The 12,032-nt window shown below is 36.8% G+C and overlaps 2 protein-coding genes across 2 annotated transcripts; one reads left to right on the top strand and one right to left on the bottom strand.

Annotated features, from left to right (window-relative positions):
- The first annotated feature begins 1,225 nt into the window (after window positions 1-1,225).
- On the top strand, window positions 1,226-2,527 carry LOC136821776 (uncharacterized). Its single transcript, XM_067077989.1, has one exon. The coding sequence runs from the start codon at window positions 1,226-1,228 to the stop codon at window positions 2,525-2,527; it is 1,302 nt and encodes a 433-aa protein (XP_066934090.1).
- Window positions 2,528-6,277: 3,750 nt separating this feature from the next.
- On the bottom strand, window positions 6,278-8,768 carry LOC136821744 (uncharacterized). The gene is made up of 3 exons (XM_067077956.1): window positions 8,633-8,768; window positions 8,109-8,213; window positions 6,278-7,228 (listed from the first exon to the last, which is right to left on the bottom strand). Exons 1-3 carry the CDS (start codon window positions 8,682-8,684, stop codon window positions 7,017-7,019), a joined length of 369 nt encoding a protein of 122 aa, XP_066934057.1. The 5' UTR covers window positions 8,685-8,768; the 3' UTR covers window positions 6,278-7,016.
- Window positions 8,769-12,032: the final 3,264 nt, after the last annotated feature.

A 12,032-nucleotide genomic window follows, 5' to 3' on the forward strand; every position in this document is an offset into this window, starting at 1 on the left:
GATCTCACCCCATTACGTCTCTTTCGATTTCAGGAAAATCCTTTCTTTCTTAAAGTTGTGAAAAGCGTAGATAAGAATGTATAACGAGTATTACAGGTGGATACACGGTGATAGATCTAACCCCGTTACGTCACTTTCGTTTTCTCAATAATCCTTTCTGTCTTAAATGTGTGAAAAGCGTAGATAAGAATGGATTACGAGTAATACAAGTGGATACAGGGTGATAGAGCTCTCCCATTACGTCACTTTCGATTTCAAAAAAATCCTTTTCTTCCTAAATGTGTGAAAAGCGTAGATAAGAATGGATTACGAGTAATACTGGTGGATACAGGGTGATAGATCTAACCCCGTTATGTCACTTTCGATTTCAAAAAAATCCTTTTCTTCCTAAATGTGTGAAAAGCGTAGATAAGAATGGATTACGAGTAATACTGGTGGATACAGGGTGATAGATCTAACCCCGTTATGTCACTTTCGATTTCAAAAAAATCCTTTTCTTCCTAAATGTGTGAAAAGCGTAGATAAGAATGGATTACGAGTAATACAGGTGGATACAAGGTGATAGATCTGTCCTGTTACGTCATTTTCGATTTTGGAACATCTCTTCAGTTTGAAACTTGTTTAAACAGTAGAAAAGAATGAATGTTTGGTCTTAAGAGTCTGAAAAAAGGAACGAAATTCTTACCAAAAAAGTTAAATGATTATTATGTTATTCTTATTGTTATCATTAAATCATTGTTATTATATAATTATAAAATTTGAAAAAAAGGAAAAGGATTTGAAATGGTTTATTATTATTATTATTATTATTATTATTATTATTATTATTATGGGGGTGATGTCTATACGTGCTCGTTCGTGCTCCTGCTACGCCTTACTTCGGTGAGGTAACTGATCATAGACGCCAGAATTGTTTATCATTTCTGAGATTTAGTGAAAAATAATGCACAAGTGCAGAAATCATGAAAAGTCTCCAGTGAGGAAAGACCCTCAGTCGGACCAACCTGGAGCACCTAAAACAGTTCTTTTCAGAACTACAAGTGAAGTAGGGGAAGGTGTTCCGAATTCGGGGGGAAGGGGGCTGGTCCAGGGGAAAGAGTTAAGCAAAAGGGGGGATAGGACTGGGAAAAATAAGACTAAGTGGACCAAAGAAGAGAGATGCCTGGTGTGGGAGTGTTTTGTAAGGAGTGGAGGGAAGGGGAGCTATGGGTATATCAAAAGGTTAATGGAATTTTGGGAGGAAAGAGCTTTGAGCAAGCGCTCGCAGGCGAGTGTCTTGGCTCAAATCAAGAGTATCGAAAAGGGTGGGTTATTGAGTGAGTATGAGAAGGGTGAGATTGAGCGACTTGTGAGGAGTGAGGGTGAACCTGCGGGCCAGGACAATAGTGTAAATAATGTATATAATGAAACAACTCAAGACGATGACTTAGCAGTAGACGATGTTGATATCGATTTTACAGTTTTTTCCAAATCAAGCCAGTGTCATTCGGTTGAGTCTTTTGTAGGTAAAGAATCTGACATCGGAGATGATTTTTGGGACCACGAAGATGATTTTGAACCGGAAGTTCAGGTTGAGAGGTTGAATGTTTTTGAGAAGGGAGATGTGGTTCGTATTACAAATGAAGAAGAAAACAAAATTATTTTTCGTATCCATCAGATTCTTAACAGCAATGAGTGTAGAGAGATACCAAGTCTGAAGAATATTGATAAATGTTTGGTCATGAAGGAGGTTTCCATCGTTAATTCACTTCTGCGGAACTTTGTTGCTATTGGAATTCCGGACATAACAAAGGCAAATCGACTGTTGTATGCGGGTTCGTACATTGTCTGTGAACGTCTTGGGTTATTGAAGGAGAAAGGTGAAAAGTTGAAGTCAAAGAAACCATGGTGGCAACGTAGATTGGAAGGGAGTATTCAACAATGGAGGAAAGATCTGGGAAGGGTTAATGAGATTAAGAACGGGAAAACATTGAAAAGGAAGACTTTAGATGAATTAGAGAGACGATATCAAATTACGGAGCGAGGTACTAGGGCAGTCACGGTTTTTCTTGAAACAAAAGTTAAAGCTGCAAGCAACAAAATCAAATTTTTTGTCGAGAGGAACTTAACTAATCGTCACAACACTTTGTATAAAAACAACCAATCGTATTTGTATAAAGAGCTGAGTGGAAGCAAGAAGTTTGATAAAGCTCCCAAGGAAGATGAAGCACGGGAATTTTGGAGTAATATCTGGTCAATGGAAGGAGATTTTAATGAGAAAGCAGGATGGTTAGAAGATGTCAGTGAAAAGTTTGATCGTGTCGAAGGTCAAGGTGATGTTGTGATCACATCGTCTGATGTTAAGAAAGGTATTTCGAGGATGGCCAACTGGAAGGCCCCAGGGCCGGACGGAGTCAGAGGATTTTGGTTCAAAAAGTTAACTGCTCTTCATCCGTTTCTTTGTGAATCTTTAGATTTTTGTTTAGTCGATGGTAATGTGCCTGATTGGATGGTCAAAGGACGAACGGTGCTCATTCTTGGCTGCTAAAGATCATGGATCTCTCAAAGATTGCTGGCAATCTGAGAGAGCTGATTTCGAACAGCATGGGAAGCTGGAACACAGATCTAAGTTGCGCTGGCAAGTCTCTTTGCAACGTCCAGATTAAACGTGGAATTTTTCAAGGTGACTCGCTCTCGCCACTTTTGTTTGTTATGGCCATGATACCTCTTTCTTTCCTTCTCAACAAAGAGAAATTAGGATATCATTTCAAAGCTTCTTCAGAGAAAGTCAATCATTTGTTCTTTATGGATGACCTAAAATTGTATGCTAAGAGTGAACGCGAGTTGAATGAATTGATGATGATTGTGAGTGAGTATTCGAGAGACATTGGGATGGAGTTCGGGTTTGATAAGTGTGCGATGTTGGTTTTGAAGAAAGGTGTGAAAGTGAAGAGTGAGGGAATTGTTCTACCATCAGGGGAGGTCATCAAAGAAGTTGAAAGGTCAGGATATAAGTATTTGGGAATTTTGCAGGAGAGTGACGTCAAGCATAGCCAGATGAAAGAAATAATTAAAAGTGAATATTTAAGAAGGGTTAAATTACTTGCGAGGTCAAAATTGTATGCGCGTAATCTTTTTCCAGCAATTAACGCCTGGGCTGTTAGTGTGGTCAGATATACAGCAGGAATTTTAGCTTGGCGCCAGAAGGAATTGAAAGACTTGGACGTGAAAACACGGAAGGTTTTGACGATGAATAACGTTTTTCACAAGAAAGGTAGTGTGTGCAGATTGTATTTGAAACGGAGTCAGGGTGGTCGTGGGCTTATTAGTGTTGAGGATTGTGTTAACATTGAAGCGTTGAGTTTAGGAAAGTACATGTTGAAATCTGAAGAAAAGCTTGTTTCAGCAGCCCAAATTGTTTTGGAGGTTGATGAAGACGGAGAAAGTGGGTTAGAGTACAAGGATAGGGTAAAACTGGAAAGGATTAAAAACTTACAAGGGAAGGAAATGCATGGCAAGTGGTTTAGGGAGAACGAAGGTGCTCATCCGAGCTCTTTTCGTTGGATGTCAAGCGGATACGTTGATAGCCGGACTGAAGGTTTTGTATTTGCCTCTCAAGAACAAGCTGTTCAAACTAATTGGCTGTCTTCGAGGATTAGTGGTGGTGATTTAGACAACAGGTGCAGAGTGTGCAAGAAATTCCCTGAAACAGTTGCACATGTTGCTTCAGGGTGTACGGTCCTAGCTCAGAAAGACTATAAAAAGAGACATGACAGGATGGGTTTGAGGGTTTATTGGGATTTATGCAAGAAATATGGAATGAAACATAGTGTACGGTGGTATGAAGAGACCCCAGAAGATGTCCGGGTCAGTAGTTGTGGAAAATTTGAGATTTGGTGGGACAAGTCAGTCAATACGTCCAAAAGATTAGATCACAATCGGCCTGATCTTATCGTTATTGACAAAGTGAACAAACATTGGACCATTATTGATTTTTCTGTTCCCAATGACAAAAATGTCCGGGCAAAGGAGGATGAGAAGGTTGCCAACTATTCTGAGCTTGCCAAAGAAATTAGAAAGATCCATCATGTTAAAACCAAAATAGTGCCAATTGTTATAGGGTCTTTAGGTGTCGTGTCAGATAGGATAGAGAAGAACTTGAAATATCTTGAAATTTCCCATTGTTTTCTATGTTTGCAGGTAACAGCGGTCCTAGGCACTACAATCATCTTACGAAATACGTTAAATTTATAGATTTATTTATTTTTTATGTTTTTTTTTTTTTTTTTTTTAATCTTTTTATTCATATTTTAATAATTTATTTATTCATAGTATATTTATATATTTATTTTTCATCTTCCCATGTTCCTAGACTCTAAGCTCCCGGTCAGGAGCCGAGGCTAGGTCCTATTTCCACCAACAAGTGAATAACATCTCCTTGTTGAGTGTGTTCATTAGATGAATTTCCTAATTTATTATTAATACGCTTCTTTAAAGGTATAATTTATTATGCTAGGAGGGGTGACGATGGGTCCGAAAGATTAACGAAAATTTGGACACGCATTAATTTACCCGAGAGGTTATATCCACTTGACCCCCCAGAAATTACTTTCAATAATGCAGCCATTGCAGTTAAGGATCATCAAAAACATCTTGGTCTCATACTTGATCAAAAGCTGGCCTTTGACCGTCACCTTGATGAAAAAATAAAAAAAACTGATCAAGGTATTGGTCTTATTCGCAGACTTCGCAAATTTCTACCCAGGGATTCTCTTGTCACTATATACAAAACCTATGTTAGACCACACCTAGATGGAAGATATCGTATATGATCGTTCTGGTAATTCTACATTCTCTAAAAAACTTGAGTCTGTTCAATATGATGCTTGTCTTGCAATTACTGGATGCTTCAGAGGAACATCCGGAGAAAAAATGTACCTTGAGTTGGGCTTTGAAAGCCTGACAGACAGGCGGTTAATTAGAAGACTCGTATTTTTTTATGAAATAATAAAAGGCTTTGTTCCTGCTTATTATACGAATATTCTTCCTCCCCAGAGAGGAGAGGATGAACGCAATGCAGGGCGAAGGATAAAACCACCAATCGAGGCACCTTTCTGTAGAATCAAGCGTTAACATGCCTCTTTCTTTCCTTTTTGCATAAATGAATAACCTCGACGATCATGTACGAAATCTTCCCACTATTAAATCTTTTAGGCAAGCAATTCTCATACCCAGTGCTAATTGAATTTTCAGAGCTAGTGACAACGATAGCGTTGTTCTCCTTAACCGATTAAGGGTTTGTTTCAGTCATCTTCATGAGCATAAGTTTAGGCATAATCATAGATCGTCTGTACACTATAAAATTCCCGTTTGCCGCACATCGAATGAAGTGCCGTTTTCACATCAAAGTTTGTTGTGGAATCTGGTTAGTAAGTCCCGTGTTATAACTTCAATTTTCTATGTGCTTATTACATACAGCTTGAAAGATAGTTCACAATACAAAGATGCCACCTTCTCTATCGCGACCATTCTGGCAACTGTGTTGTTTGTTGTGAGCTACGCGAGGATTTTTACCGTCAAATTTGTCTTTGCGAAATGGCAACCTCGTCAAATGCTCCTAGTCTATTTCACTGGACTCAACGTCATCAAAATTTATCAAAAAGCAAAGTTCAGCCAGAAGTAGACTCTAGTCTACTGACCACCGAGTATTAGCCTATTTCATGGGATTCGTGTTTTGACTACATGATATTTTTCTATGTGCTGCAGTAATCAACTCTTTGTGGTTAAGCACTTTTTGGCGAATTGAGATTGAAAGTTTTACAAAGGCAACAACAATGGGCTTTTCCAGAAAAAAATTGTGCAAAGGGGTAAGGTTTGAAATGCAGTGAAATTCCATAAGGGTAGACGAAAATCTGTTCAAAATAAGCGGAATTCCAAGGGGGTAATGATTGAAAATTTGTAAAAATCCGGAATTCCAGATGGGTATGATCCTAAAATTGCCTGGAATTCCAAGGGGGTAGGTCACAAAAGGTTGGACCTCCTCAACAGGGGATGCACGGTTTTTTTTGGAAAAGCCCAATAGAAAAGAGTTCATGAATCTCATGAAATCTTTTTCAACGGCTTTCTGGAAGGGAAAACTGCACAAATTTTTCCTCTTGAAATTGTAAAGAAAAAATCATGTAACAGATGCACGAATCCTATGAAATAGGCTAGTTGAAAGTTTGTAGATATGGAGGCCTAAGGGCAGTGACAAGAATCAAGATTTAGGGGTCTTGAAATCAAGAAGAGTTGGTGTGTGTAAATATTTTGATAATATTTTACATTTGGAAAGAATATAAAAATAAAATAGTTTGTTACTAACAAAGTTGCAAAAGAAATTTGTTCTTCTAACGGGAAATATCTTAATGGGTTTGGAATAAATTTCACCAAGCGTTCTAATACTATGTAACACCCCTGTGTCACAGACCCGGTGGACCCCCCACCCCGGTGGAAAAATAGGCCAAAAAATCGTCCCCGGTGGAAAAAATATCCTACAATTTCAACCCCACTGCGAAATTGCTCTATGATTTTATCTCCATTGAAAACTGAATGTAAAAAATTGCACTCCAAAACCATCCCCACTGGAATTTTCGAGCTGGAAACAATAGATTTTCTATGCCCATTGGCATTTTGATAGAAATTTTCATCCCCACTGAGGGTAGACTAGCAAGCGTCTGTCTTTCGTTGGACACAGCAACGCGGGAATAGTGCTTATAATAAAGAGTTCTTATAAAAAATAGAAATTGCCGCGGGAGAGTGGATTGGAAAGACATGTATTCAGTGAACATATATAGAAATAGATCCCATTGCAAGTTTAATCTGCAGCGAAATACAACGACGTGGTTTACTAGTCTACACTGAGGGAAAAAGTTCTACCGGGGCACTGAGACAGGGGTGTTATGTGGACAGTGGCTGTAACTTGGACGGTAAATTTACACAAAACAGTATATGATACAAATTCACAAAAGATCCTAAAACATTTAAGTAAATATATAAATCTATCCTTTGATCACTACACATCTATCACGACAGTATGGTTTTCCACAAACTCCGTCATCACGGCATGATCGATAACATGTCGGTGTACATCGACGACATATTCGACGGCCATTATAGGTGCGTTTACATTTGACGTAGCGCTGCTTGAAAAACATTTTAGTAGAGATAGGGTGGTGATCTTCTTTTACACTTGAGTCTGCCAAAGACGAATCTGTCAAAAAAATAATCGTTATTCATGGTTATTTACATAAGCTCATTAAGACATTCCATTCCTTTTTGGGATAATTGATGACCAACCACTCCTCCCAAATGGGCTATTCCAGAAAAGAATTGTATACCCTATGTTGAGGAGGTCTTTTTTTAAAAAGGTGACCCCCTGGATTTTTATTTTCAATTTTTCAGGACTCCCTAGATTATTGTCCTCGTTTTACTGAACACCCTGGATTTTCAACCTCATTTTACTGACCACCCCGGACTTTTACATCCAAAAAACTAGACCACCCTGGATTTTTTATTTTCCAGACCACCCTGGACGTCACACTTCCTCAACATAGGGGGTACAGACTATTTCTGGAATAGCCCAATTGAAGAATGCCCAGATCTGTGAAATTTGCGTTTAGCCACTAATTCAGCCTTTTGTTAATCTGAATCGCAGACGTCTACAAAACCCCACGGTAGTATAATATAGGTACTAAAAGGAGCACGAATCCGTTAGTGGATGCCAGCAGCCTAGTCTTTTGTATTTTAAATAAACTAATACAAGGGCCCAGATGAAAAATTTGGATTTTTGATTTACCAGCTTGTATACAAACTCGAATTAAAAGAACGGATAAGTCTTGGCAAGATTATAACGACCGTAGACCGTTTTGTATCGTTCCAAAAGTTGCTAAAGAATTTGTTGTCAGTAATAAACTAGCCGTGACTCGGCGTCGCACCTGCCGTAACAGGTTAAGCTAAACGCATCATAAGCCCTTTGTAAAGTAAATGGGTGATTAATTACGAAAAGTTACAACTTAAAACCGATCAAAACTCGTAAAAACAAAAAAGTTTTGTAATAAATTAACAACAGCTAAAATTTGCTGGTCGTATACCTCGTCGAGTTTCGAGATTGGATTCATCGCTGATACTATCTTGAAGCTCGAAATTTTCCATGTTCACAACACCATTGTTTGTATGTAGGCTTGCGGAGGAAGTAACTAAAAGCACAAGACGTGTTCAAAAATCATCAAAAGCATTCACATTAGCTGAAAATGGAATATAGAAAGAAAACTTTGATAACTTTGGCAAGACGTAGTTTATTGGATTTTTAGATTTCTTGTTTGATTGAGAATGGAAAACGAAAGGCAGACATACATAAGCATTATATTATCACAGGGCACAGGCTCTACCTAAGATAGACACCCCCAACGACAGGCCCGGCAGAACAATCATAAAAGTGGGGAGGGTGAAAGCTCAAAATGAGTTAAAAACTGCTAGGAATTTGAGAAAGAAAATCTCATTTGCTCAAAAGTGGGGAGGCTGAAGTCTCCCCAGTCTCCCCGGTTCCACCGGGCCTGAACAAAGCTAATAATGAGAATACACATAATAACAAATTAAGATCAATAAAAATGCTTACACTGCATAAAAGCCAACAAACAGCCAGTCAGTAACAAATATGATGAATCCATATCTTCTTCTTCAAGGTCTACAAGTCTTCGTTCTACTTTATGAAGATTTGTGTTTGATTATTTTGGAAGGAACCTACCTTGGGTTTTATACGGATTAGGTTAAGTTATGTCCATGTGTGCATCTGGCTGGTTAAGTTAAAACTCTTTTCTCATTTCATAATATTTAATATCCGCCTCTTTTAATTCCCATTTCCAAAACATTTAATTTTCTCTGGTTTTAAAAGGTTTTAATAAAATTTTTAATGTTTATATCATAATTGTAAAAACCTATTCTTCTACCTTTTATCGATAATAGGAACAAACATGACGCATCCTTTCTTTCGTATTCAAAAACACACCTTGCCTTTATTTACACGCTTTTTTTTATAAGAATGGTGTAAATCCATTTTATCATGGATATTCTTAACTTTTATGGGAAAATCATCCTAAAATATTCTTACAGCATTCTTAGGTTATGATCCTAATTTACAATTTATAATTTAAAATGGTCTAGAAATGGCATTCTTAGCTTGAGTAGCAAATTTCTATGATGGTGATATTCTTAGCATATTCTTAATTTTTTGGCCATTTTCATCATGGACTTTCTTATAAAGTGTATTCTTATAAAAAAAAGCGTGTAGTACCATATGTTTTACGTTTTTACCTATGTTTCACACAAGTTCTTCCTGTTAGTTTGTCTCTTCAAACGTCGAGACAAGTGCTTTAAATTGGTATTTAAAGGGACCATTCTTTATTGGCCAGATGGCACACAACGTTGTTTCAATGTTCATCTAAATTTATATGGACGTTGTGAACGTTAGATAAACGTCGAAACAACGTTGTGTGCCAGCTGGATAGCCTTTAAAATTGCGCTATTTTTATTGATTTTTCTTTGCATAATAAACAAGCAAAAAATATAAAAAACAGGACATCTGTGAACCTTTGATTTTTTATTTTGTACAAGAGTAAATTCGTGGTGAAGAAAAAACAGAGGTACAGGAACACCCCATTCTCACAGAACCACACTGGAACCCCTTCCCACTGAACAATTGGCAAAAATATTGTATCATTGCCACCGCAACGAGCGCAGCGAGTGAGGAGGCAGTTATAGCTTCAAGCGTAAGGAATATTGGACTGGAATCTCGAAATTTTGCGCGTTTTGTTTCGTTGTTTTGTTTTGTTTCGTCGCGCAAGCCTACCCGTAGTTAGTCTCTTCCGTAAATGTTCGGGTTGTTTTCCGGGACGGCAGTTGCTAGCCTAAAAACTTTTTCTTTATAATAGCAGGCGCCACGGGCATTTTACTCAGCTTTCGACAGTAGATTCTATTCCGCTTTAGAATTTTGCCCGATTGGTCAACATGCAAGAAATGGAATGAAGAAGTTTCTGGAAGTTTTTTTTAAATTCAAGATGTCTCCTCCCGCAGTAGAAATGCTTATACACATTCACTTTTGACTTTCGGATTAAACAAGATATATACATATACCAATCAGTGAATTTGCTGACAGTAATTACAATTTGTCTCCTGTCTTAGATATTCAGGAGATTGATTAATTTTTCGACCCAAACAGTTTGTCCCCAATAATGAACAATGATTAAAATGATAATAGTAGAACAATGATTGAATATGGACAAAAGTGATTATTGTTGTTGGTTGAATTGGCAACGAAATTACACTGTAACTAAATTTAATCGACAATCGTCATTCAACACTCTACTCCCAACAAGAATGCTTAAAGATCCTGTGTTATGGTACTTCGACAGTAAGTACAGTAAAAATGTTTTTTTCTTTCTATACTTTTATAAGACTTGGTTTTATTAATCTTTTATGTTTAACCTGTGTTCTTGTTGATACTTACCAGGCACTATTTGAAAGTTTTGTGAACTATTTTTGAGGAAATTTCAGTACACTCACCATATATCATCTAATTTCATGTTTCTTATTTTCCCTTTAAGCTTTTTATGAATGAGGATTCGTTTACCTTGACAACGCAATATTACCTCGTTACTGCCACTATTACCACGTTACGTCATGATTTTCCATCCTTCTACCCGATATTGCTGTTACAACTGTAAGATAACTGGCATATCTTTTTAATTTAAACAATCATCTTCCATCCTTTACACAACGCTGTTACAGCTTCTAGATTACTGGTAAATCAATTTAATGTAAAATATTTTGGATCGCGATATCCTTTGTTAAACCGTTGGAAAAACTCCTTACCTTTCAATTTTTGGTTCCTGCTCGTTATGTTTCTGGCTCATAGCATTTCTTATGCTGTTTGGTTCTACTATGTTTCATTTATATTTCAAATTGGTTGAAATAAATATGTCTTTTGACTGGTTTAGTATATCTGTAACTGTATGTAATTGATTCTACCTGGACACTTTTCCTAATGAATGTTTTAAGATTCTTATTTTATTCTTTGTAAAAAGTAATTCACATTTTTAGAAAAAAATATGTTTCATTTATGTTAGCTTATTCATTGATATCTCAAAGAAAATGGTGAGAAGAATCATTCTAACTATTCCAAATTATTTCCAAACTTTTGCTATAAAGCATTAAAAAGCCTTAACCAGCATTAATTAGTTTTTACAAGCATTTGTACTAGCGGGTGGCAGTTAGTGAAAGCTATGGCTAGTGGTAAATAAACTTTGTCCCCGCTGAAAATAATCTGATAAAGAAATGCTCATTGAAACAATATTGTGCTATTTTTTCCATCCCTACTGAATTTTCTGGCTCGAAAACAATGTCAATGAAATTTAAATACCAAGCCATAAAAACCATGTGGATAGTAACCCCCATCGAATTTTCTATCCCTATTGGCTGAAAAAAAATTTAAGGAGGGTTCTTTCAATTTCACACCCCCTTCAATGACGTTTATTCTCACATTCAAAAATTTCGAGGTGTAAACAAAATGTCCTTTATCTTTTTGTTTTTCATCGAAACTTGCCAAAAAGTCTACATATAACAGGGATTTCACAAAAAAGGCCTATATTAAGATAAAATGCGGTTGACATTAAGTTGAAGAGGCTACACTAAAAAGGAAAGAGAAAAGTAGAAATATAGGAAAAATCCCAATATCTCATGTCAGACCTTTTTTAGATGAACCCAAAGATAATTTCAAAAAACGGTGAAATTTTAGGTTATGGGATAAAGACCCAACAGAAAAAGAAAAAGATATGAAAACAGTGAAAAATTAAAACATAAAAGAATTTGAGACGAGATGAAGTTTTCACAAGCTCTTATTTGATTTGATGGGTCGTTAACCAATAATAAAACAATTTTGGTACTTTTTCTAAAAAAATGTCAAATGACCAATTATCAAAGTATCTTATAAAAACTCCATCTCATCTGAAGAATTTTAAATA

This window comes from Clytia hemisphaerica, unplaced genomic scaffold (assembly GCF_902728285.1).
Source record: "Clytia hemisphaerica strain Z4C2 unplaced genomic scaffold, Clytia hemisphaerica genome assembly, whole genome shotgun sequence".
In the NCBI taxonomy this organism is placed as follows: Eukaryota; Metazoa; Cnidaria; class Hydrozoa; order Leptothecata; family Clytiidae; genus Clytia; species Clytia hemisphaerica.